This window comes from Takifugu rubripes, chromosome 3 (genome assembly GCF_901000725.2).
Source record: "Takifugu rubripes chromosome 3, fTakRub1.2, whole genome shotgun sequence".
NCBI lineage: Eukaryota > Metazoa > Chordata > Actinopteri > Tetraodontiformes > Tetraodontidae > Takifugu > Takifugu rubripes.
In genome coordinates this window covers 15052882-15079131 of record NC_042287.1, presented here as the reverse complement: position 1 = coordinate 15079131, position 26250 = coordinate 15052882, and the positions used below count along the sequence as shown (strand labels likewise).

The 26250-nt window shown below is 44.6% G+C and overlaps 1 protein-coding gene across 17 annotated transcripts in view; it reads left to right on the top strand.

The window, feature by feature from the left end:
* Positions 1–3590: 3590 nt before the first annotated feature.
* The window catches only part of rap1gapa (RAP1 GTPase activating protein a), a 29691-nt gene continuing 7031 nt past the window's right edge, over positions 3591–26250 (top strand). For 2 of the 17 annotated variants that reach the window (XM_029833384.1, XM_029833380.1), the window contains exons 1-12: positions 14968–15716; positions 17596–17689; positions 21396–21431; positions 22212–22259; positions 22633–22671; positions 22760–22951; positions 23620–23723; positions 24170–24248; positions 24332–24385; positions 24549–24632; positions 25410–25510; positions 25656–25785. In XM_029833384.1, coding sequence (XP_029689244.1) covers positions 15400–15716; positions 17596–17689; positions 21396–21431; positions 22212–22259; positions 22633–22671; positions 22760–22951; positions 23620–23723; positions 24170–24248; positions 24332–24385; positions 24549–24632; positions 25410–25510; positions 25656–25785 — 1278 coding nt within the window. In that variant the 5' untranslated portion in view covers positions 14968–15399. Of the gene's footprint in view, positions 3873–8852; positions 8889–9747; positions 10442–14956; positions 15717–17595; positions 17690–17790; positions 17833–17961; positions 20300–21395; positions 21432–22211; positions 22260–22632; positions 22672–22759; positions 22952–23619; positions 23724–24169; positions 24249–24331; positions 24386–24548; positions 24633–25409; positions 25511–25655; positions 25786–26250 lie in introns of those variants that run through there. The other 15 variants (XM_029833386.1, XM_029833385.1, XM_029833395.1 and 12 more) reach the window with 14 other exon arrangements.

Below are 26250 nucleotides of genomic sequence, written 5' to 3'. Positions count from 1 at the left end.
CTACCACTGAAAGAGAGATAATATACAAGAGTATAAATGAACTTGATGAAATGAACTTTAATTTTTCTGCTGTAGAATAGCGAATCTAAGTTTAACATAATTTATGTGAAAGACCAGCAGGCGGCGCAATTGGGCTGCATTCTTATACCCTTTGTGCTACGATCATTCTTATTGACTTTCTTGTCAAGAATTACAGAATCCTCACCTGGAATCAGTCTTGTCTGCATTTGTGATCTAAACCCCCGCCTCAAGCAACTCAATATTTCTCGCTTTTAAGCCTGTGTGTCGTGGCGATTCCCCTGGCGGCCTCCTGACGTGAATCCCTCCATCCATCACAGAGCTACCTGGGCCACAGCAGAGCGATAGCATGACACTCCGGATCCATATAAAGTGAAAGAGATGATTATCTGCAACACAGATCAATAGTGATATGTCACCACTCCGCACTGGATCATAATTGGCTGAAAAAGATAGACTGTTGGGATTGATTTGTTTTAAAGTGGCTGCTTTCATCAGGTGTTAGGAGCTTGGAGGTATTACCAAACATCTCATATGATGCAGGTTTTAACCAATAAAGCGAGGGTACATGGAGCAGCTTAGCGGGATTCAGGTTGAGCAAGCACACGCCTGCTGTAATGTTGTGGTCCTCTAATGAGAAGCTATGAAAGGCCCCACAGTGTGCATGTGTGTATGCATGCGTGTGTGTGTGTGTGTGTGTGTGTGTGTGTGTGTGTGTGTGAGCTCGCCTTGTTGGGTCTTGACAGGCACATGACTGGATGCTGGACTCAACCCATTCTTTGAACATGTCATGATTATACAGAAACAAAAGGAGAATTAATAAGTAAATTGGGGGAAATGTGGTTAAATATGATTTAGATATATTAACAAATTTCTCCTCACATCCTGCGTAGTGATCATAAAGTGTGATAAAGTTATTAAGCATCCTAATAGAGCTTCTGTTGTTTCTGTTGCTCTGGCCTTCAGTAATGACATCGGCCACGGCTTCAGTCCGCTTTGTCCGCTGCCTATTTTTCAAACCAAAACGCTCCTTCCGGATAAAGCTCCCTTTATTTCCCTCTGCTTCAAAGCACAATTGACCTTTGAATGTTCGCCCCCTTCAAATATTTGTATGGCACCACTTCCTCCTCAAAGTCACCCTCTTTAAACACCCACCTGTATGTGTCCTTGTTCAGTAAAGCATCTGCAAAATATTTTGAGTATACACACCGGCCATAGGTGACGTGTTCATGACCATACTGGATAAATATTGTGGAATGATTAGGACTTAAGGGGCATTCACTGATCCTCTTCAGGGCTCTTTAAATCGAAACATTCACCACTATAAGTTGTTTCCAGTGGTGTTATTGTTATTATTACTAATTCAATTATTATTGATTTGTGCACGCTGTGTTTTTCCTGTGGAGGGTATCCGCAGTAGATCACCTTTAATCTCTCGTCACGACCCGGGGTTGGATTAATTGGACAATGATTTGATTTTTGCAGATATAATTCTCCCATGATGTCATCACTCAGCTCGATTCTGATTGAATTCCTGGGTATAAATTACTTTATCCAGCAGAATAAGTCATATTTGACCTTAAAACAAAAAGAATGTTACCATTTGTGTAAATGAAAAGCTGCTGAATGGATGCTTACAGTCAGGCAAGTTGCAGGAATTTCAAAATAAAGACATATCTTAGAACGATGTCAGCCAATAGTTGCTCTTGATTTAACTGATATTGCTCATTAAACATGTTGATATAGACTGATTATTACACCATAATATTTATTTGCTTCCAGTTTTGATTAAATAGCCAGCTTGAATAAACATTTGATTAATGTAAAGAAAACAAGATGGTCTTCTTTTTATTTCTTTTAAAAAAAAAAAAACTGCTTTGTGTAGTTGTTTTTTGGGGGGGGTGTTGGTTCTGTGTTTGTACGGGCTTATCAGTAACATCTGACAACACAGATAACAGACACACAAGCTCCACTTATTTGGTTCCTCTGGAGACTCTTCTTGTCCACTTCCTTTAAAACAAAAGAGCAGCCAAAGCTCCAGGCCTCGCTCCTGAAGTGATGTGATTAAAAGCTGCCGTCTGGGCCGCTACCGTCCGAATGCCAGTTAATTAAACTGTCAGGACAACAGACAGGACTAAAAGCAGGACTACGACTGACCTTCTGGATCAATACAGTGGCACTTAAATAAAGGCAACGATTAACTGGCAGCCTTGGAATAAAGTGGCTGTATTGTTTTTTTTTAACTTTGTGGATACAGACTTAATAGTGCTGATGATTTGGTTTAGGTTTATTAACTTTTGGGATATGATGCAGTTTGACCACACAAACACAGAAGTATCAACTCTCACGTCAGAATTCCCCACAGCACTGATTTATCGTTATTAGAATTCAGACTGACAGTTCAGATTATTGAACTGTTTCGACGCACACAGTTGCATCACTGAGATTTTCTGCGCAGTGCATTATGGGTAAGAAAAGGACTGATAAAAATGGGCCCTCATAAAAATTCTGGCTGCTAAAGGATTCCGCTCAGATGGTTCCGATCCATTTCAAGGTCTTTCCTTGAGCCAGAATCTCCTGTCTGGTGTGTTGGAATGCCTCCAGGAGGGGCTGGTTCAGGGTCGTTACCACCAACGGCGTAAACGGACTGAACGACCGAGATGAAATGTCTTTGGGAAATGGCAGAAATGGATGCTGTAAACGTGAAGAGATGATGTCATCCTCTATCAGCCTGATTGTGCTTGTTTGGTCGACACATTATTTAATTAAGTGCTTGTCTGCTCAGTTTGAGTGCTTTGCCTTCAATGGGTGAAGACTCCATTGGCCAGCGCGGAGGGATTAAGGTCACGGGCAGATATTTTTTTTATTCCATTCATCATTCACAACTAAAGACAAAATTAACAGCTGTCAGCTTACAAGGTTTTTAAGACACACGACTCCTGTGTGACACAGACAGGAAACAGCTTCTAATATAGTACAATTGCTTCGGATGTGACGGCCTGCTTGATAATTGGCTGCCGCTCCAGATTACAATCCCTCTTTATTAAATAATCCACAGCAGCTCTAATGCATGGTCGTTGCCAGTTTCGCAGCCTGCTGAGGAGTCTGTCTCAAGGCTGCGTGCCAGCAAAAGCACCGGGAGAGATGAATGAACAGATTAGAGATGTGTTTAGAGGTCATTGCTGACAGCATGCTGCAGTATAAAGCTTCTAACCTGGGGCACGGCCCTGCGATTAGGGCATTTGTGAAGACTGACGTTTCTCTGATGCCTACAGCTTGTTTGACCAGCTGCCTGTCACTGACAGAGAGCAAGAAAACTGTTGCAGAACTTGTTTTGAGCAAACCGACACATTGGCGAGTACTCTGAATTTTTCCTCAAGGTGTTTCCAATGCTTAGATAAGTAAACACTACCTTTGTCTCTACATAAATAAAAAAACTCTACATAAATAAACAAAACACAAAGGAGGTCCACAAAGGTGAGGATGTTCAGAAGAGCGCTGCTCCTCTCCGGGTTCCCAGGGAGACGGAGGCGTTCGGCAGCCCCTGCTCCTGCCCATCCCCCGTCCTCCCTCATCCTCTTGCCTTTCCCGTTTGTGAAGGAGGCGTGTGAGCACGGAAGAGGCAGGGCGCATTAGCTGCATCTACGGGAGTGGAAGTCAGACGACAGGGAAAGCATACGAGCGTACGCACACAGACACGCACACACTCTCTCTCTCACACACACACACATGCTCAGTCAGCGTAAGTGAAACAAGTGCTGGCTGCGTTCAGCGCTGAGTTCCCTGACTCACTGCCATCCATTAGCCGGCATGCCGCAGAGAAAGAGGAGTTTCACTTTTGGAGCCTATGGAGGGTAAGAGTGTCTATTTTGATCATTTCCAGGACAATTAAACCCCCCTCCGCCCACAGGCGTCTCATTTGTGTGATCGGTAGTGTGTGACATTGGCGCTATATCTGTTTTTCCCCTCTGTTTGTTTGATGACAGTGCAGATTCTGCGTCTGTGTTGGTGACCACATGGTTGAAATGCCATTACATGAAAAGCTTTTGTCATGATCGTCTGGTTCATTTGCTCTGACAATGTCGGGCTCACTGGCCAAATGTTCCGCTCTGTACTGTCGCGACAAGGTGTCAGAAGTAGAAACATTCATAAAAAAAAAAAAAAAATACAAGGCGAAGAGTGGAGGAATATATCCCAGGAGCCGTGACTGCGTGTGTGTGATTAAAACCCAGCTAGTTGTTCTGTCTGTCCAGACTTTCCAGGATTGTGAGGGACGGACACTCAGCAGAGCAGTTCTCAGTGGTCAGGAGGTGAACAGGTGTCCCGACATAACAGCATGCCTGACTATATTTAGTGGTGTGTTTTGTGTCTGTTTTCACATGCATTTGTACGAGCTCGTCCCCAGAAGGTCTGAAAATAAACCATTAGCCAACATCTAGCAGAGACGGCACTTCAAGATGACTCGGCTCAGCTGTGCAGCAATCTCAGCAGAGTTGCTGTAATTGCTGTCAGTTCGTGTGAGCTCCCAGCCAGGTGGAGCGGCTGACAGACACCAAAAACATCTATTATGCGGCAACGGCGAACCTGAACCGATGTCAAAGTGGTCGTGTTTGGGCTGCACCGTCGTGGCTGCAGGTGGAAGCTGACAGTGATGCAGTTTTCTCCCATTTGGCCCCATTTAGATGTTTGTGCGTGGCTACAGCTGCCTATGATATATGTGCTTGTATATATGTGCAATCCTGCAGCCAGAGCAAGTTCCTGGGAGGTGTCCCTGTAACACCAGACACTCCATTAGCACCAATCCTTCATGAGGGATGAGCCCATTATGGTTCCATACCACAAAACCCAGGGTTTTTGTCGTGGGCTGGAAAATAACGTTTTTGTTCTTGTGACCATGTTTTGATGTGTCACGGTGGTTCTTTAACAGGTGATCCGTAGAACACGGATCTTCTTGGTATCATCCAAACAAACTCAGGCTGCCCTGAATCATCCTTAAATACAGCAGCGATTCGTAATTCCAGGATCCAAAATTGTGTTTTACTGGATGTTGTAAATACGGGCTGACCCCGATGTTAGCGCTGTAATCTCTCATAGATTAATGTCTTCCTCTGAGTCTACAAGCTAGTTTAATATCAGATGTAAGAGCTCAGATCAGATTTAACAGCTACTATGCAAAACAGCCCCAGGAAGGAGTCAGACTGTTCAGTAATGTGTACAGACTTGTAGTTGCAATTCTCCGGTCAGCTGATCTGAAAGTGTCATTCCTCCAGATAAACAAGACAACAGTGGAATATGTGTGTTTCTGCACCGTTAAACGAGGCGCTTGATCCACAAGACTGTGTCAATGTGAGGTGCAGGAGAGGTTTAGGTTTTTCCCACCACACTTTAGTGGCCGAACATTGTCTGAAGGTCCCTCGCAGCAGCCGAGCAGTCGCACACAGGGCTCCTTCTGTCCAACGAAAGCAAATGTTTGCATTACAAAAGATGATTAGAAAGCACGGCAGGGCTTCTCGAGCACCGGAGGCCACACAAGTGCCCTTCGGAGGGCAGGGGCAGAGCAAACAGGAGATGTGGGGCGTCCAGAGAGCTCTTCAGGGCCCGCTCAGCAAGCCCAGCTTGACATTCATATTCACACTGGTAACTCATCCATGAGAGGGACAGCAGGAGCAGGAAGATAATTATCTTCACGCGTCCACAGCATCTGTGACCGCTTTTTGCTCAGTTTAGTATAAGAGTTTGCTAAAAGTTGATTAGTTGATTCCTATGAGTGTGTGTCTGCGTGTCTGTGTGTGTCTGTGCTATGTCACACACTGTGTCTTACTGTACTGTAGCTAAATGTCCTCATTCAGCGATTCCACATCAACCTTTTTGTCAATAGCTTCATTCAGGCCAAACTAAGTCACTGTTTTTTTCTTCAGCCACTAAATTTGGACAGTGTTATTTAACAGTATTTCTTATTGCATCACGATTTTATACAGTATAAATATACTGTCTGACATTTAGGGCTGTAAATGCTTTACTCTTATTTGATGTTTTTTATTTGTTTAAATTCCAAACTTACTGGTTCCTTTTTTATTCCTCCCTGAACGGCAGCTTTAAACACTTCCAGAACTTCCAGAACTGGTCCTGAAACCATTCTGGAGGGAAGAAAAGAAGTCCCGTCCTTGGTTTCTTAGGATTATTCCATCGTTATCCACGCTGGGAAAACCAACCACATTGTAAAGCGAATCGGCTGTTGTTCGCTCACTATGTTTTTGTTTCAGTGCTGTGGATGAGGGATTTTTTCAGTAATTAGACTCGCAATGCTAGTTATTACAGACAAAAGTCAATCATACGACGTCCCAATACACAAGCAACAGGGTTGTTTTCCCCGATAATTATGACACAGCCACGAATAAAAACTTCAAACGTTCCCCCTGACAAACAATTATCTCAAATTCATGTTAACCTCGTTTTTCTGCCTGCTCCCATAATGCAATAATTGAAGAAAGCCAAACCCAACCCAACCAACAGGCTGGAGCTTCACTCTGGAGTCATCTAATATGATTTGTATTTGACATAAACGCGATCGTGTCCGTCTGAGTCATAATTGCTGTGCTTCTTATATTTCTGACACAGAATTAGCACTGCAGGAACATGTTACAGCTGATTAATACCCAAACAACACATTTATTAAGATGGATTTCTTTCCAGCCAACTCCTCATTCTGGTTTAGTGGCCAGATGGAATAAATGACGGAGCCACTGACTTTAAATGTAAATATGGGCATAAATGCTGAGCTAATAAAACAGTTTATCAAGGTTGGAAGAGGGAAAATGTGGCTGCCTGCATTGTTTGAGGAGTCTTTCTATATAGTTATTTAAAAATCCCGACACCTGAAAGGTCATCGACCTGTACATGACCTTTTTTTAATCTGCCCAGCAAATCAGACAGCAATGCGGCTCTTATTTTCTGATTCAACCAGACATTTTTCTTTTTATCTCTTACCTCATTCCATCTGCGTTAGATTAGCACCAGCAACACGCCTTTTGTGCTCTTAATGAATATTTCATGCATGTTTTATATCTTACTCAACAGCAGCCTTCAGCGGCTCGGTCTCGTCCGTGAGCTTGTTCCTGGTGTTTCTGCTCGGAGCCTTCATTCGGATACAGACACACCCAGGTTGATTTTATTTGATGGGAATTCTGTGAAACGTGAGAATAGATTAGCCCCGCAGGATGAAATTACGGAAATTGCAGACTGAGATCAAATTACACGTGAAAACAGCTTAGCCTCTTTATGCGCAGGAACAGGAGAATCGTTAAAAAAAGAAACGTTATTTTAGTATTTTCTCATCTGTATTCAATTCACAGTGGAATTAAATAGTCGTTTTGGATCAGGCTCAGTGAAATGATCGCCGCTGGTGCATTTGACATGTAACAGCATCATGAAATCCATCTCTGTGACACAATCTGTCATGTGGAGGTTGGGGATTGAGACTGATGAGCAGAGTTCTGCACTGAGGGAAATCAGGCGACGACTGACTGTAACAGCACGAGTCGGTTGATTCCTGACTCCACAGTACAGCGAACAAACAAAACCTCTGGGGCCTAATTGCTCCCACTGACACACTTAGATTAGGGAAGTTTTAAACTCTCATTCATACTTTCAGAATTAGTCACCACCAAAGCTGAAGTGCAACCTCTTTTTGGTCACAACAGCACTTTGGGGATTTCTCACATTTCATGAAGGCTAGAGGCTTGTTTCAGGACACAAGTGGAAGATTGTTCTTTAATTATAAAGGCAGTATCCTTTCTTTCATGGGCTGGTGTGTCATGGAAATTTGTAACTGTCAGGATGACGGTTCGTCTGTGACATGTGGTGGATGGAAAATCAGCAGTTTTGGCTTCAGGGATGAAGCTGTTATTGTACAGAGGGACACATCACTGCAAGAGGAACAAACAGAGCATCTAAAATGGACCTCACAGCCTGAGGATTGTATAATGTGATACCACTGTGCTGCAATATCAGCCTGAGAATTTCCAAAGGGGTCACTGTCGCTACCGCAGGCGGCTGCAGGAGCAGCCAGAAATATATTAGACACTATGTTTTCTCTGTGTCAACACCAGCCATCACAAGAGACCAGCAGTCATGAAGTTGTCAAGTGTCAACAATATTATTAATGGAAGATTTAAATCTGAACACATCCAGCATGGGATAATGATCAATGTACTTTAAAAAAAAAAAAAAAGAATAACAGCATTCAGTAATTGATAATAAGATTGTCTTAACTTGCACTGCGGTCTTCGTAAACACATTTCTACTTGTTAATAGGAACTGCTGAGGTGCAAATTTGTTGTGAATTTCATTCAGAAGAAACCAGGTGCGACGTGTCTCTTTTACGAACAGCGCCCTCTGCTGGCGATGACGCCGCTCTGGCATTTTCATCATCTGTGGCTGACGTCATGGCTGATTACTGCCTCAAATAGTTCATCCAGAGTGACTTAAGGACAGTGTGCCGCAAAGAAAAGATTCGGTTTGACTCTGGGAACACACGTCTCGTAATCATCCTTTATCCTTGGAAATGCTGTTTCACCAGATGGCTGGGTTTATTCAGGGAAACGCTGCCCACTACCAAACCAGTCTCCCCCATTTCAGTGCTGTTTGCATCTCATACTTTAATTAGTCAGCACTTCTTTCCCCTCCTTTTGCATATTGTTTTAAAAAGCATTCTATCAATATTCGTTTTTATAAGAATTTAAAACTCACTTTAGTGCCAAGAAGAAACTTTGTAAACTTTGCAGACACATATTATTATGCTTTATTTCTAATTTCTGTACCTTTGTGTGTTTTAGAGTGGACAAGACTTTCTCCAAGGCCAGAAGTCTGTGGTAAGTTTCTTTTTTTCATTCTCATAATAATGTCACAGTTGATTTTTCAGACCATCACAAACTGCACTGATCTTTTCCACTTTAACATAAATAGTGTTCCACATTATATAAAGAGGTTTCCTGGAAACTGAGCGGCTCTTCAAAATACTTAACATAGTACAGCATCTTTGTTTTTTACCATCTCCTTTAGCTAAGGATGAAAATAAAGACACTGAAGCATGTTTTTCCTTTTTACATGAGCACAGAAATGACACACATTTGCACATTGTGTCACTGTTACTGCAGTCACTGTTGAAAAGGATTTCTACCTGTTTCTGTTGGTCTGTTTAAGTCACCTTGGAATCCTGAGTGTAAATAATTATATTGCACTGAAAGATTTAATTTTATTTGTCTCGTGATCTCATGTTTTGTTCTCGTTTGGTCTCCTTTATTGAAGTAGCTCAGAACTCATCTGGCAGAATTTCTTTTCTTCTTACTTGTCCCCCTGAATTCTCTTGCTTCCTCTCGTCTACACTCAGTCTTTATTTTTGTTATTCATCAGAAGTTTCTTCTTTTCACATTGTTGCGTTTGATTTAGCGTCCTGTGGCATAGATAGATGGATATTAGTGCAGAAGCATCGTTCTCTAAGCGGGTGTTCAATTTCACTGATACAAGCAGGCCTGTTTGGCTTAGTAAGGATGATAAATGAGTCAGTGGAGGGTGAAGCAGATGGGCAGCGCTGGGGAAACAGATACCCAGTCTCTCCTGCCGTCTCTGCAGTGCTGGCACGGTTGGAGTATTGTTGTGTGAGAGGCACGTGCAGCCAGGCAGGAAGCTGAGCACGCAGCACTCACGCCAATGCAGATATAGCACCTTCAGCACAGTTGAGGTGCAGCGTTATGAGTGCTCGGCTCTCTGCTCCCTCTGTCTGACTGCAGTAGGTTAAATAGTGCCTTGCTGCAGTGTCAACAAACCTTCCCTCTGGAATACAGATACAGGAGGATCTCTTCTGACTGGGCCTTCTTAGCAGGGGCTGGGTTTGTTTGCAGAGACTGCAGTCTGCCCTTCGGGATTGCATCTGGCTTTAACAGAGCTGCAGCACACACAAAGGAAGGGGAGAGAGAGAGAGGGGACAGAGGACAATCTAAAAGAAGATACAATATCACAGAAGATCACATTTGCTGGTGCAAAAGGAGCAGGAAAGAAGAGATGGAGCGAGTGACGGGGTGTGATGATTCAGCACAAGCTCTGCAGAACCGAAGTTATTTCGCTGTCACATCGGCCTCTCTCCCCGTTTTCATCTCCATCTTTAAAGGAAGTAGAAATTCAGCCAGTTCCTAAAAGAGTTTGAATCCCATTACCTCATCACGGCAGGATGATTTCTCACGAGTAAATGTGTGATATTTGGATAAGAAAGGGGCAGCAGGTGGTCAAACGGGGAGCCCAAATCAGAAAAGCTTCTTTTAGCTGAGGTGTGTTTTGGATGGAAGTCAGAAACCATCAGAACTGCGTCGGCACATCCCAACAAAATGCCGTGCTCCCCTTTCCGATTCGGAAGGCCAAGAAAATTCTGGTGAGTCCTCTTTTAACCTGCTTGAAGTGTTGCTTTGTTGCCGCTGCATCAACTCACAGTTGAGGTCAAAAATAGTGGTGTATACAACACAATACTCACTAGTGATGTTTCACTGTTTGTCAGTATGTTAAGAAAGCATTAAAAAATGCAACTGAAACTGCTGTTATTGTTCATCTGGTCAACAGAATGCATTTTGTTTGTCTGCGATCATGACCCACGAGCAGTGGCAGCGTATTTATGACTGATACTCAGGGTTTCTTTAGTTTTGATCGATCTGCTCTTGTTGATGGGGAAATATGAAACATTCATCTTGCATGTGGTCATTGTGGGTCACGTCCAACAAACGAATGATCCTCAGGCCGCGCCGTGCTCTCCGGGGAAGCCTGTAATTGGTGGTAATCCTGTCTTCCTAAGCTCCCCTGATGGGAGGAAATGGCAGAGGAGAGTTAGTGTGGATAATGGCCACACTCGTGTTGTACAGCCCTTCTCCATGCACAGACAGACGTACGCCCTGATGCTTCACCGTCTCTGGAGCATGATAGATTATTGTTCCAGGGTGACCATTTTATTACTTCCTGACCAGCTTTTAATCCATCGGGCTTATCTATGCGGTGGAAAATTCAATGGGGTAGAAGTTCATTTTATGATGTCAGAATTTCATTTCTGACGTTTATGTTGTCTCTCAGAGTACATTATACGCTCTAAAACACAGTGTTCCTGATCTCTGCTGATAACTCTCAGCTTCCCGGCACAAAGGTCCATAATTCCTCCTGTATGATTCCTGTATGACACATTTGGGGGGAAATCATTTTGTAACTCTTAAAACATACTGAATCAGTGCTATTCATATCAAATTGTGATTGACATGGCTTGTCATTCATTTTATTTGATGCTGTCTTAATTTCGGGCCCATTTTGTCCCTTTCCTCTCCTTTTTTCCCCACATCAATATTAAAGAGGTAACCCTAAAAACACACTTCTGTCATATCCGCTGATTTCCCAAGGGATGTCGCCCTGCATCAAGCTTCGCCGTGCGCAGCCACAGCGCCACAGAGCCGAGGCGGGCGTCGCCTCACCTGTGCATGCTCATCATATGTCGAGCCACACTGTCAAGAGGAGGGGACGTGGAGGGAGAGAAACCTGTCAGGCTGGATTAGACTATACCGACACTGCCTGAGTCTCCCGCTGTCGGACCAAATATAGCTCCGAAGCGACAAGTTCGCCGCTGCGCCCACCAGCCTCAATAATCCAAATCCTCACACGTCATTTACGGACAAGCGCAGACGCCAGATGTCTTAACACCCCAAAACTCGGTGGTCAGGTGACAGCAGGCTGAGGAGATGAGCAGGTTTAGTGCCAGACTGCTTCGGCGGGAGTCTCTCACTTCATCTACCTGACTCCCTCCATCCCTCCAGGGATGCTCTCTATTCACTATTTCCCTATTTCCATGGACGTGCACATCTCTGAGTATATACGTTGGTCTGTGTTTATGTCTCATGGACACCTGTTATGATGGGGCTGGGATGTTGCCCGATCAGATGGCTGTTTTCCCCGATGAGGCGGATGTCTGCCTCATAGATCATTCTGCATGAGGTTAAATGTCAGTCGGTTCATCTCTGATAATGAGGAGCACATGATGTGCCCACTGCGAGTCACTGCTGTTGAGAAGGCACATCTGCATGGATGGCTTTCCCCGGGGGGGGGTGTTACTTGCAAAGTCTGGCCGGTGACAGTGTGCGCGCAACACATTGTGAGGAAAGCTAGGTGGAAATAGGGACTTATTGGCACAGAGAACATGGTTTATTCAAAGACACCTGCTGTACTGGGCCGCCTAATGCATACTGAATACAGGCCAACTGTCAGAGGCTGAGGGTTCAAGAGAACCCATCACAGTCTCCTCACGCTTCACATATTTTATTTTTAAATTCCAAGCGTGTGGCATTTGATTCTAAAGCCATTTGGTATTTTCCAAAGCAAAGAGTACTGTGAGAATGTCCGGAGTGTTTATCCGCACATCAGGGAGTGAAGCACCGAGGATGATCATTTGAGTCTCATCGGAATGAACAATATGAATGAGGAAAGCATTGAAATGCTATTGATTATCAAGAAATCTCTTTTATCAGACTCGATGAGTTTGTTTGTGATGGTAATGTCTGGAGAGATGATTTAAATGTGTCACAGGAATTCAGTTTTATTTGTGTAAGATACTATTTCACAGTTTGCTATAGATGATGGTACCCATTTACTCTCTGATGAGACCAGAACAATAAAGGCTCACAACATATTGTACAGATTTTATATGTACAATATCAGCTGCACAGTCCAGTTTTTACAGATTCTCCAGCTGGAGAAGATTTCCTTTGAGAGTTAAAGTGCAGCTGGATGCACACAGAACAGGTCAGTAATACGAGCACCGCTGGGAGAAATGGATTCACACCAGAGGCAAACACTCTCCCCTCTGAGTGTTCAGATCAATTTGGGGTGGGGGAGAGTCCTGAGAAAAACGGCAATTCCAGGGTCCATTTGTGTGGTAATTCAGTGCACACGTGTTTGGTGTAGCCCCGGCTCTGTGCGCACTAATGTGGGAGCAGGTGTTTTTCTCTTTGTGATAAGAGGTCAGTCTCTAATATACAAACTCTCAAGTGCCAAGACTGTAATATAATATACGTTGACCGGAGGAGTGTAGCACCAGGGGGGTCACTGAGTCACAGCTTGGTTTATTCTCTAAAATTCAATTTGATTTTAAAACAGCAAACAGCATCGATTTTAGTGATCCCTGACATTTTAAAGATTTTTCCTGTAAATGTATTTATGGTACCTGAAGAACCACCCGCTCCCCCATTGATTTGGCTTCCATCAGGCCAAGGTCTGTTTTGCTTTTGGATTTCATACCAACACTTGCTGGCAAATCTTGCAAAAGCACCTGTTTTATGAAATATTCCTCACGATTCAAATGAAAATCGGTCAAATCCCCACAGCAGAGCCAGGGGTGGGAGCACTTTGGCGCTCTGCCTTTGCCTTGCAAATAAACTCACGATGAAATGCTGTTGATTTGTTTAAAAGAGGTTGGAAGGTTTCGAGAACTCAAGACCAACAGACTCTTCACCTATTTAATATTAACTAAACAGCTTGTGGACTCATCAGAGGTCAGCCATGGATAAGTACCTTTTAACCTCTGGGATAATTGGTTCATTATGCATTGACGCATTATTGCAGAACAGCAACCTCCAGGAGACCTTTGACATCCGTCTTTGTCAGGAGCGTTAGACCTTCACAGTAACGGCCCCCAGAGGCCTCTGGCCATACTCTGCGTTCACACTGAGGAATTTCATCAGGAGATTTTACCAGGTCTTTTTACTGGCAGGATCACCTAACAGCAGGTTTGAGAGACCGTCGGGTGGAGCCCCTGTTGTCGGGGTTGTATAAATATCACGCCTCTTCATCCGGGGTTATTTATCATCATCACTGCCCGGCTGCACAGTGTTGCCGAGGTTCTACTGTAGGCAGACCCAACCCTCTCCAAAACAGCTAATCCCCCCCCCATGATAATAACACCCGGCTGGATTCATCTTATCTGACTCGACCCCGGCGACAAATAACTGAAAACCAAAAAGTGACACAAAGGCCGAGAAGAGAGGAGAGTTTCAGGGCAGCGGGACTTCTCTGGAAATAAAGGTGTGAGTGGGAGAGGAGGTGGGGGAGCCACAGGCAATTTCAGCAGGCTAATGGGAAGGGAATCCCTGCCAGCGAGGCCTGGTCTGGGGGGATTTATTGCAGAGGACGCCGGGGCTGTCGGGATATTATTAATTGAACAGCAGCTATCTTCCTTTACAGGACAGAAAGAACGGAGCGCATGTGTCCAGGATCTCATCCTGTTGTGGGATTAGAGAGTTTTGCCAGTGTCGACTGCTCAGACCGCCACCCTCAACGCCGCGCGGCTCTCATGTGACGGCAGCTTTAACGATGCATGTCGACACCCTTCAACATGCAAAGTCTGGCCCTCTTATCTGATTTTTAATCTGTCAGCATTTCATTTTTTTTTTCAAACTCTGATCTAATCTCTTCCGAAAAGGAAATCCTTTGTGTAACATCTGCATCCTTTGCTCAAGGGTTTTATCGTGGGAGAGAGTGAGAGATTATTGTCCGTCTGTTGCGGGACGCCGCCATAAATGACGGCTAATCTGGACAAGTTTTGGCCGATGATTTAATATGGTTGTTTTCACTGGTGTGCTTTGGGCAGTGAGAGGATTATCAGTCGTGTTTATCACAAAGCAGTTCCTAATGGTGCACAGTATGATGGCCGTGGCGTAATCCCTCGTTATCTTTTCAGATACACTTGAGTTCAGGGCACTTCATTCGGGGCTGGTACAGGTGAGTCAACACGCTTGCTGTTATTTTGCAGGGATTTATTGGGGAAAAGGCAGCATTGGTGGCATTAGTGTGGGACTGCGGATGGTGGCTTAGTCCAGGAGAAGCACATGTCACTGGGGATTGAATGAGACTCATTACAGTAATTAAAAAGCTTTCCACACGTGCTTTATCATCTTGTACAATGAGGAGGCTGTAAAACCTGCTCACCTTTGGGGGCTTAATGTTGGACATAATCACCATGTTCTAGTCATATCGTCATGAACATGGGTGTGTGCTGGATGGCAGTTTTACCCGACACATGACCAAGGTTGTTGCCACAGCAACGTCCCCAGCAGGCTGAGGAGAGCGTGTGAAGATTAGAGGAAACTCCGCGTTACTCCAATCTCGCCCTTTTTCTTTCAGAGCAGTAGACTTCAGCTGTCCCCGAGGACGGCGATAAGGGGGGCGTGCTCTGCTTTCAGGGGATGAGGATGCTAGTGGCTGGTGGATGCGCAGTTTGGAGTTCCGGGTTTTCAGCCAAGTGCCACATCATGTGTGTGAATAGACAAAGAGGGTGGAGAAAGAGGAATTGAGAGCGCATATGTGTGTATGAGAGACTGTGTGGGAGGAGAGAGACAGCGAGTGAGAGAGAGAGAGAGAGGGAGAGAGGGGGAGGGAGAATCAGCAGTGGAGAGGATGCTCACTGGGCTTGTGTGGCAGACCAAAGAGCCGAGAGTGAGACCAGCAGGTGCACGGCTGACGACAGGGCAAGTGAGCTGGCTGACACTCCAGAGTGTGAGCGGAGAGGAGCAGATTACAGGGAGCAGAGGGAAGGAGAGGAATCCAAAGCCTTGGCCGGAGGGGGAGGCAGTGACTCACCCATCCCGCCGCTGCCGATCACTGTCTGGACTCCGGATGCTGGGAGAGTAAGTTTTGCCATTGTGCTCCGCGCAAGACATCAGTTCACCCGGATAACGCCCGCGCCTTCCCCACACGGCTGATTTGTGTCGCCCCTCGCTACCCAGCTGGGTGGGTTATGTAATTTGTTTTGGTGTCAGGATGTAGCTTAGAGCTGCAGCTCGATCAGCGGGAAGGTTTACGTGGTAACGCCGCAGAGAGCAGGCAGGTGTGCGCGCTCGTGCGCGTGCATGTGTGTGTGTTTGTGTGCGCGAACAAACAAGTTGGAATTTTTTCTGTCACTTTCTCTCTGATGTGCGCTTTGATCCTGACACATTCGTTTATGTCTTTGCGTGAGGTACAGCGTGTCCTTTCTATTCCTGGGGAACGCAACCAAAAAGAAGCAGTTTTCATCCGGAGGAACGATTTCTTGCCACTAAGCTCCCTTTTCTGGCTTCTCTTTTAGATCTTCTTTAAAGCTCTTTGTGGTTTGTCAAGCAATATGTTTCTGTTATTTACTGACTAATTAAAAAAGTTACAGTCTCAGTCAAAATGAAGAACAGAAATAGAAACTGTGTGTGCACATTGTGTGCGTGTGTGTGTGTGTGTGTGAATTGCGCTCATCTATTGTGTATTAGTTATAATTAAGAGTTCATGGCAGCTGATGCCCAATCATGTCCTGACCCCCTCCCCGGGGAAAACTGCTGCCAGGGCTCCTCTCCTGCCTCACATGAATCAGCCCTCAGTGAGAAAATGCTGGTGTTCTCCGTTATTACCCTTCATTTCATTTCCACACTTCTGGACCTTGTTTGACTGAAGACGCTCTCGTTGTGTAACAGCTGAATGTTAATGATTTATGATTCCCCTTCTCTTCACCATGTGATCCTGCTGCACCAGATTCAATAACTTGGCCACTTTCTCTCTCGCGTTGCTCTACATTTGCTCATGTAACTGATTTCTGTGTCAGCAGCATCTTAGAAGGAGGATTAATCTTTGAAGGTGCACTGAAATGCTCTTTCAGCGCGCGTCTTTATTTGCATGTGGAGCGTGGTGCAGCACCCAGCAAGCATGGGTGTTGTACATCGTTCATCATGGCGGGTGCTCCCTTCTTTGATCATCCCACGGAGCGCTACGCATTTTTCACTTTTCATTATCACACTCCTCTCAGGTCGGCTTTTGTGCTTATCGACTGGTCTGTGCATTTCAAATAGATTGCATTAATCAAACAAATTGAAAGCCTGCTGCGCAAACGGGCCAGTTGTCAGTGTCAATAAGGGCTCCATATGCAGCGGGGGTATTGATCAGTGATCCCGTGGAGATAAAGCCGTCCTGCCATAGATATTGAGTTTAATGCCAGGGCTGCATTCAGCGCCGCTCGACTTTGGGAAGAGAGATGTTCCCTTTGAATGAGAGTCAACAGTGGGAATTGGGTCCCTCAATCCCTGAAGTGGCTTTTTAAATCTGAAGACTGGCACTGTGGAAAATAATTCCCTGTCTAAAATAAGACACATGTGGAATAGGTGGAATAAAACATTTTGATATGAGTGTGTGCGTTACAGATCCAACAGGTTCAACACTTTATTACCAGGACTCAACAGAACAGATGGTTCCCTGGAGTCGCTGGCTGTTCCTTAAATATGTAGCCTTTTCTTGATTGGCATTAAAGTCCAGATTTGAGCATATTTTGCTGATTTTTATGCACCTCCTTTCTTGGAGGGAAGATCATGGAAAATGTGGTTTTTCTCTGGCGCTAAACTGATTGAAATGCACCCCACGAGTCTTCATTCTGCGGCTAAATAAGACCAGCAAACGTTTCCCGGGGTGCCTCCTTTTGATGTTGGTCGTGCTTGATCTCAAGCTGAGCAACCTTCTCTGACCGAACGTTCTTCTGCATTTGTCTCATTGAAGGAAACAAGATGGGACTGACTCGAAAATTTCTGCGACGCTAGAGCCGCAGCTGCTCCAGCCCACGCTCTCTCACAGCACATCACCAGTCCAAAAGGTAGGAGGAGGCTGGGGGGGAGGGATGGGTGACTTGAACTCTGACCTTTGACGTTATCCGAAAGACCTCCACGTGACCCTCCTTTGTGTAACGTCTGTTAGATGTCAGCGCTCTTCTTCTCTCTGCACCTGCCTTGCGTTCTGGTGTGTTTAAGCACCACTGATCACGCTTTTTATTCTCATCTCGCGATGATTCAGTTTTCTCATTTACTCAGTTGATGTTGAACAATTTTTAACATGAATTTGACGGCGTTTTATTTTTCTTTCTCCCAGTTCTCATTCTATCAAAGCAAACAGCCTCTTTCCTGCAATCGTCGTGCGAATCTGAGGTTCTTCCCTCCTCCATCATCCAGTCTCTAATTAGTCTGCTGTGGAGTTCTATTTAAATATCTTAATTACCGTAGCGTTTTCTAATCTATATACCATAAAATGTCTGCTCTTCTCAAGTGTGCACGTTTGGTCTTTCTTTTTCTTCCCATTATTCTTCCTTTAAATTAAATCAATCTGTCAGGGTTAATAATAAATCCATCTCGCTGCCACAGTCTTCATCCCTACATCTTAACGTTCTAAAAGCCCGGCTGCTGGGGTATTTTTGGAAATCAGAATCTGAGCAAAGCTGAGCTCGGTGATGGAAGTGGATAAAGCCTCACTTATGTCAGATTGTTTTAATGAAGTCTCACACACCCTGGATGTGCCCTATACAATTCTTGCCTTCTGACTTTATCTTGGTGGTGCAGAGACGGAGGAGGAGGAAGCGAGGCTTTAGAAGGAGGATCTAGAGCTGGGGCTTGTTTTAAGTGTCACTCCTAAAGCCGGCTTCACACGCCATCTGTAGGTGCTTCAGACATACAGGTTTCACCCAGACAGACACAAGAAGCAGGTTTGTCAGATTTCCATGAAGTTCTCATGCCAGATTTGCGTCTCACAGCAGCGTGGGCTCTTCCAGGGAAATCTTTTCACTGTGTCGTTATTTTTATTGCATGGGTCAAAACTGCTCAAAGATATTTTAAAATCATAGGGCTGGAGCGATGAAAACACTTATTTTCCCACACAGTGGTGGAGGGGAAGCATTAGTCAGAACGCAGCCCATTACTTGAGCCCGCTTTTATTCAACTTGGTTGATTTGAAGGCGTGAAGATAAGCATGGTCATGTGATGAGATATAAGGCTTCATGGGATAAGACCCAGAGGTGTGTATCTCTTTAATCAGAGCCGTACTAAAATCAGGTCAACCTGTAATTAACCTCAGCAGGTCTCTGTTTAATTGGAACCCCACTGAGACATTGTACCATCAGATCAGAAATATCAGTTGTGACATTTTGCGCTTTTTAAATTGCATTTCTGCATGCCGCATGTTGTCGCAGTAACAACAATTTATGTCATTTAATCTAATTTACATGCGTTAAAGGGGCCAAAATGACCTTCAAATCAAACTGAGAAGCAGAGTTTGAAATATGAGCCTGTGGAAGGTTAATCACAGGCAGTGAAAATTGCAACCGTCATTTCTGGAGGCAAACATGTTGCCGGGTATTTCCAAGACTGCTCGGTAGTAAAAAAAAAAAATCTGAAACCACCAAAAGATAAATATATAAACTGTTTATCCACACATTCATAAATCAGCTGTCTCATAAAAAACACCAAACTTGGCAATTTTGAGGCAAACATTCCTTGACAACAGAGATCCGGAGGTATTTTTGACCTGAATTTAAAGCCTCTATTGCATCAGGTTGTTAAATCTCCATGGCAACCAAAGATTTTGCTGTTGAAAATAAACAGGTGTGTCAGATCACCTGATTAGAATGTCCGAGTTTCTCCATTGTTATTTGAGGGTCTCTTTTTTCAGTCTCAACTTTCACCCTTTACAACGCTGCCATTTTGACATGCCGAGCAGGTTTTAGCGCCTTCAAAACGTGGCGTCTGCGCGATATCTCTTGGCTCTTGTCTCCCCGGACGTGTCCTTCCCGTGTAGTTTTCTCCAACATTATGCTAACTTATTGGCAGTTTAGCTGCTGGTTGCTCAGCGCTGGTTGGGGTCTGCCTGCTTGTCCTGTCTCGTTCTGGGTTTTACGCGGCTGATGTTGTCGACTCACACTCATTTGATAGTGTGATCGCTCGCAGTTCATCTGTGCCGGAGTCTGTTTTTCATGCTGCTCTGCACCCCCCTTGGTCACAATTGGTTTTTTTGACAAAGACACACATGAGGGATGGATTTCTGGTTGTAGTTCCTGCTTAATTAGTTCCTAAGCAGGAAATGCAGCGAGCCACTTGCCTTTGCATGCAACCTGACACTCGCCCTGACACTATGTGTAGAGCACACACTGAGAGAGGCTGTGCATCTTGTCATGAACATTTTGTCAGGCATGGGTGCAATTATCAGCGATGCAGCTTCCCTTTCAGGTGTCATGTTGGGGCACCGTCACCTGTCTGTTATTTGACAAAGGTGCAGCAGCACAAGGGCGAGTTTAAGCCAAAGCTGTTGAAGCAAGTCCAGCCAAAACATCTCTCCAAGCTGCGGGACGCCGCTTTGAGGAATGTTAACAATGGCTGGATATCATGAGAACCACTTCAGTGCTGCAGTGGTGACAAAGGCACACTGGAAGAAACCCAGCAATGTAAGTAGCTTCACAGGATGAAGGACATCGCTTACATTTAACAGCAGCTTCAGCAGTCGCTCCAACCTTGGATCACAGATCCAGATTAAGTACCTGTCAGCTGAGTTTTGTTCATGATTTAGTCCAATAAATCACCTGTAGCATTTGATTTTTAGGGCTCAATATCATGACATATTGCTTTATGATTCTAATACTGTCTAAAGATAGCATGTAGCCCAGTACTGCAGTTCCTTTTGTTTTAATCTTTGGTTAATGCTGCTGAAACAGCATTATTTGCTTTCAGGGTTTGTGGTAGACTGTTGTTTGCACAAGGTGGAGGACTTTACTCAAGCTCAGGCTGAACGCTAAGACAAGATTGCTGTGTACACAATGTCTTTGACTATATGTCAGGCTTGACTGGCCTAACCTCTCAGCCTTGACTCGGCGACTCCGGCATTTTCTGCAGGAGTAAGAGTTGTCGGTTTCATCTGATGGATGCAGGTTTGCGATGTCAAATATTTAAAGAACACCCTCACAGCTACGATATATTTGGAATAAATAGTAATAAGCAAGCATTCGCAAGCCTTAATCAGACAGAGGGTAATAAACTGAAGGGCCTAGCATCATAAAACAATGACAATGTTAAATATTTGCAACACAATTAATGCAGAAATTTATCAGGATGCCTTTTTGGGGTTCCTGAAGAGACTAGAGCACTTTTAATTAATCTTACCTTCAGGATTTACTAAATTTTCACTTCAAAATCAGACAACAGTCAGGACAGGTTTTGGTTTGGGAGTTTTTAGTGTGGCAAAACTTAAACTATTGAAATGAGGTTATATTTGTCTAATCAACATTTTCTAAATAAAACCAGAGTCATGATCATTTTTAGACTAACTGAGTCTGTCATGAGCAGACACAATTTGGACATAAAGGCAGCGAAGCACACGGCTGGCAACACATAAAATGTGCTTTTTTTATGTCCTTCCTGGCTGCACGGCTCCCCACAACGAGCCGGTCTCAGTCTAATAATCACCCTCACTGCTGCAGAAATAAATTAACCTGAGCGTCCAGCGAAAAGCAACTCAAACATTTCATCTCGCTCTCCTCTCTGCAGACCTCAGCTTTATTTGAAATGATTGAAAAGATGCAGGTAAGATGGCTCATCGATCTCCGTGCCCGATATCGCCTTTTTGAGCTTTTACTCGCCGCAAAACTAACCTGCGTGTCTCCTCCTAACTCTGCAGCCTTGGCTGCAGTTTCGGTACACTCTGTACCCACCGACTGTTGTCTCTGGAGGCCGCAGAGGGCAGATTCCAGTCTAAGATAGAACGGTCAAACTGTTGTTTCAGCGTGTCCCTTCAACCACTATCTCCTGTTTGCTGCGGCTCCTACAAGGATGTTTACCTCAATCATGCGTTCCCAAACACCACCGTCTTTTGTGTCTGTAGTAATTAGTTCATCAATGGTAGAGTCCATGTCACAAGTATGAATAATACGGTAATTAAAAAAACACTCGACCTCAGTGTTACTTCGTCTCTTTCTCTGCGTCACAGATGCACACACGTGAGGCCCAACGGTCCAGTGGGTGTTACAGTGTCAGTTAGCTGAGCATCTCTGAGATCCCCAGAGTGTCATTAACGTCTCCTTTGCAGTGGCTCCCGAACGTCTTCTCTCTGGCCTCTGTTAACTACCTTTCAGCGCGGCCTCTCTTTGAATGTGTTTTATCTCTTTCTTGCATCTTCCCTCCTCTCTGGTTATGTTGCCTGCTGCATATCTCCTGAGAAAACACATTGTTGTTGTTGTTATGCAATGATGTCATCTTTCTCTCCCTTTGATTCGCTGTGGTCATACATGAATGTGACCCGGTTCTCTGTAGTAATTTGCATCTGTGCATAGTTTCTCTCATTTCTTATCACACCCTCTCTTTTAGGGCAACAGGATGGATGAGCAGAGGGTCACCTTCCCTCCTCCACTCAAGGTACGAGCATCGTCAAGTTGGGGCGGTCATGGTCCCCGCCATATCTCGCTTGCCTGATTACTTTGCTGCACATTAGCGCAGCAAAATTCAAAGTCCTGCTCTCAGATCTCACCGTTAAGTTTACACTGTGGGAGGGTGTTTTCTTTGTGAAAAGAAACAGAAGGTTCTGACAGGATTGCCATGTTATAACAGCAGCGTAACACTTTTATTAATCAATTCAGTGATTCACTGGAGCTGTCGGGGGATCTTTCTTGCATAACCGTTATGCAATTCATCTGAAAAGGCGTCACTTGGGACTGTAAAAATGGACACTGTGGTTATTTTTGTCCTTTTTGTTTATGAAGAAGCAAACCTGCTTTTTCTATTTTCCCAGACTGAGGAGGACTATATTCCATACCCGAGTGTCCATGAGGTAGGACAATAATGTTTAATTTCATTTATGTCTTGGAATTATTTGCACATTGATCTTTTTTCTCCTGCTCTTTTCCTTTTGGGGATAGGTGTTGGGCAGAAAAAGCCCCTTTCCTCTCATCCTCCTGCCACAGTTTGGGGGTTACTGGATCGAAGGGATGAACCATGAGCTCAGCGACACAGCAGACAGCCAACAGCTGCAGCCGCTGTCACCGACCACACGCACCAAGCTGGAGTGCAACGCCTCGGCTACGATCTACCGGAAACACTTCTTAGGCAAGGTTAGCCCCTTCGTGCAGCGCAGGGCAGGAGATCATGCACACTATATCCTATATAATGCATAAAAAATGCTACAGAACTAAAGGGTTTCGTTATCCGGGGGTTCTGCATGCACTTACTCCCACTTGCTCATTCATGGGTAGCTTCGCCCAGTTTTAATCAGCTCTAGTTTCAGAAGCACGTTTCTCAAACTCTCACGTTTCAGAAAATCGGGAAAATCCTTATCCATGATTTTCTGTGTGCGCATGAAACCCTGGAGCAAATCCAACCAGCGACCCAAGTACTCGATAAAGCAAGGCCGCACCCAGAAGCACTTCAACAAATCCTATTTATGCTTTTATCAATGACTTCAAATGGCCAGAACTTGTTTTTTTCCCTCACTGACATCAGTTTTACTGCGCAGTCTGTTTTCATAGATGTCAGCGTAATGATATGAATAAGCCATAAACATTACAGTCAAATAAAAGACGTCCTCCTCGCCTCCCTGTTCTGCATCTCGTCCATATTGCAGCCATTGCTGCTGCGTTGGGCTTTGCCACCTGTTCTCACACATGCATAATATGAAATCATCTTTTCCTGCAGTAGAAGAGAAACAACGTAGGAGGGAAAGGTTCTGAGACCTCTGCCCTGTGTTGCTGACAAATACTAATGGCTGTGTCTCTGCCCTCAGGAACACTTTAATTATTATTCCGTGGACAGCGTCCTTGGACACCTGGTGTTCTCTTTGAAATACGACGTGATCGGCGACCAGGAACATCTCCGATTAATGCTCAGGTAAAGCTCATTTGTGTTGCTGCTGCAGTGTAATTTATTTTAATTTAGAAAACCTGTTTTAAAAAACAACCTTTGTCCTCACCCCCATTCCGAATCCTCAATGGATCATTCGAAAAATAGCAGAAATTGCACCATTAATCTACGTATTTGTTCTTTTTTTTTATTCCTAAAATGCTGAGTGTTAAGTGAGTAAATGCACCCTCCCGGAACAGGTGTTATCATAGGAACCGTAAAGCTGCAGAGTGTTAACAGCACCATCGTTCCCGCTGCAGAGTAACAGATGGAGTATTTAGGGCAGTGCGTGGGTGGGGATGGAGGGAGCCAGGGACAAGCCAGACCAGGGTGGGGAAGTTTTGACGATGAGCTACGTCGGATCATTCCTTCCCAGCTGATCGTTTCTGTTGCCCGACATTAAAAGGTTTTGATGTGTGTTCTAACTCCACCAGGAACAAGCTGAAAACCTACCACGATGTGATCCCGATTTCCTGTCTGACGGAGTTTCCCAACGTGGTGCAAATGGCGAAGGTAAGAAGAGATCAACTCAATCTGTAGCCGATTTACCACATCAAACATGGTCTGATGTTTCCTTGTTTATTTTTTCTTCCAAGCTTGTCTGTGAAGATGTGAACGTGGACCGCTTCTTCCCTGTCCTTTACCCAAAAGTAAGATCCTGTTTGGTTTGTATGTAAATTACTTAGTTTTTCTTCTGGACCTGGATTTAAAAAGAAAACCCGTAGAATCAAGAGCACATACAGCTTGACTCACTTCGACCCAGTATTAACTCAAACAATTACAAATAAAACCTTTGTTTTTGCTTATTTACAGGCTTCGAGACTTATTGTTACCTTCGATGAACACGTCATAAGCAACAATTTCAAGTTTGGGGTCATTTATCAAAAGTTTGGACAGGTGAGCAACAAAGAATCCAAACACCTTCTGTATTCCCTTCTTGGCTGCTGAAATCGGCCTCTGAGTGAAAAGAAAATCGAAACCTTGTGGTTTGTGATTTCCTCAGCTCGTTCTGCCAGCACCGTCACCGGGGGCCGCCTCCGACACTCGCTCTCCTTTACTAAGGCAATCACAGCTCTGTTGGGCACAAAGGCGGAACCTAAAGAGCCCTTGAACGTTTTTTTCTGCCGACATTTTGCCTTTAAATGCAGCACTTGCTGTCTGGAGATCACACTCCCTTAAAGCTGCGGTTAAAATAAATTATTAAATACGTTGTAAATGAAGGGCCATCTCAAGGAGACAGTGAGAGGCCTCTTCCTCATTGTGGACCACAAGGTTTTTGCATCCATTCCCATGCTGCATAAAACGTGACGTGTTTTATTAAGGCTGCCAGTGAATGTGCCGCTCCTCGTGCACTGTCTTGTTTTGAAGCGGTGCTTTTTATGTTCACATCAGCCCTCCTCTTACTGGCACCACATAATTAACTGTCGGCCACAGCTGATCATTATGGCAAAAGCTTCAGTGAATCCCACGTGACACCTCCTTTTATAGACACTGTACTTGTGTCACCGATCGGCGGTCTCAAACGCAAATATGCTTATAATGGAACAACAACACAAACTCATCCTAGTTCACGTGCACCACTGAGAGAGTGACCTTAAAGCTGCGTGTGGGACATTTTCAAAACAACCCAAACTGTCCACTCACTGCTACCCAAATCTCCTTGCATGTCCACAGACTTCGGAGGAGGAATTATTTGGAAACAACGATGAGAGTCCAGCCTTTGTAGAATTCCTGGAGTTCCTTGGGGAGAAAATTGAGCTGCACAACTTTAAAGGGTGAGGAATCAGCATCCGCAGCTGTGCCTGTCTCCCTCCCGTTTGGTTAATAAATGAGACTGTCTCAGGTTATCTACAGGCTTTATGCCTGTGAGACTGCATGATAAAGAATATCCTTTTAGAGGTGATCTCTATGTACTTGCAGTTTCCGCGGTGGGTTAGACGTGACTCACGGGCAGACCGGTACTGAATCTGTCTACTGTAACTTTCGCAACAAAGAGGTCATGTTCCACGTGTCCACAAAGCTGCCTTACACAGAAGGGGACACCCAGCAGGTACTGAAATGCAATACACCTTTTGTGATTCACCGTGTGCAGTCAGACATGTTTCCCCTGGGTAATTTAGTATCATGCATTTGCATGAACCTTCCAGCGCACAAGCAGCATTTAGACATCTGCATAATAACCCTATATTGCTGGTAAACAAAAAATCACTCCAGCCTTTGTTTTTTTTCCCCCCATTTTTGCAACGTTCCTTCTCAGTCCTCCATGTCTAAGATACATACACCAACTAAAAATGAATCAGAGCTCACACACCATATGTTGTTTATCCTTTTTTTGTGGCCCAAACATCGATGAGGTAACATCTATATGTTCAGCCTTCTCAGCATCAGTAGGTGTTAAACTGGCTCCGTCTGTGCCTCAGTCCGTTTGAAAACTGCTGTTACTTGAAACAGCGCCCCCTGATGGCGCAAATACACGATTCCACGCTGCTGTTCGAATCAACAAGCAAAAACAAGA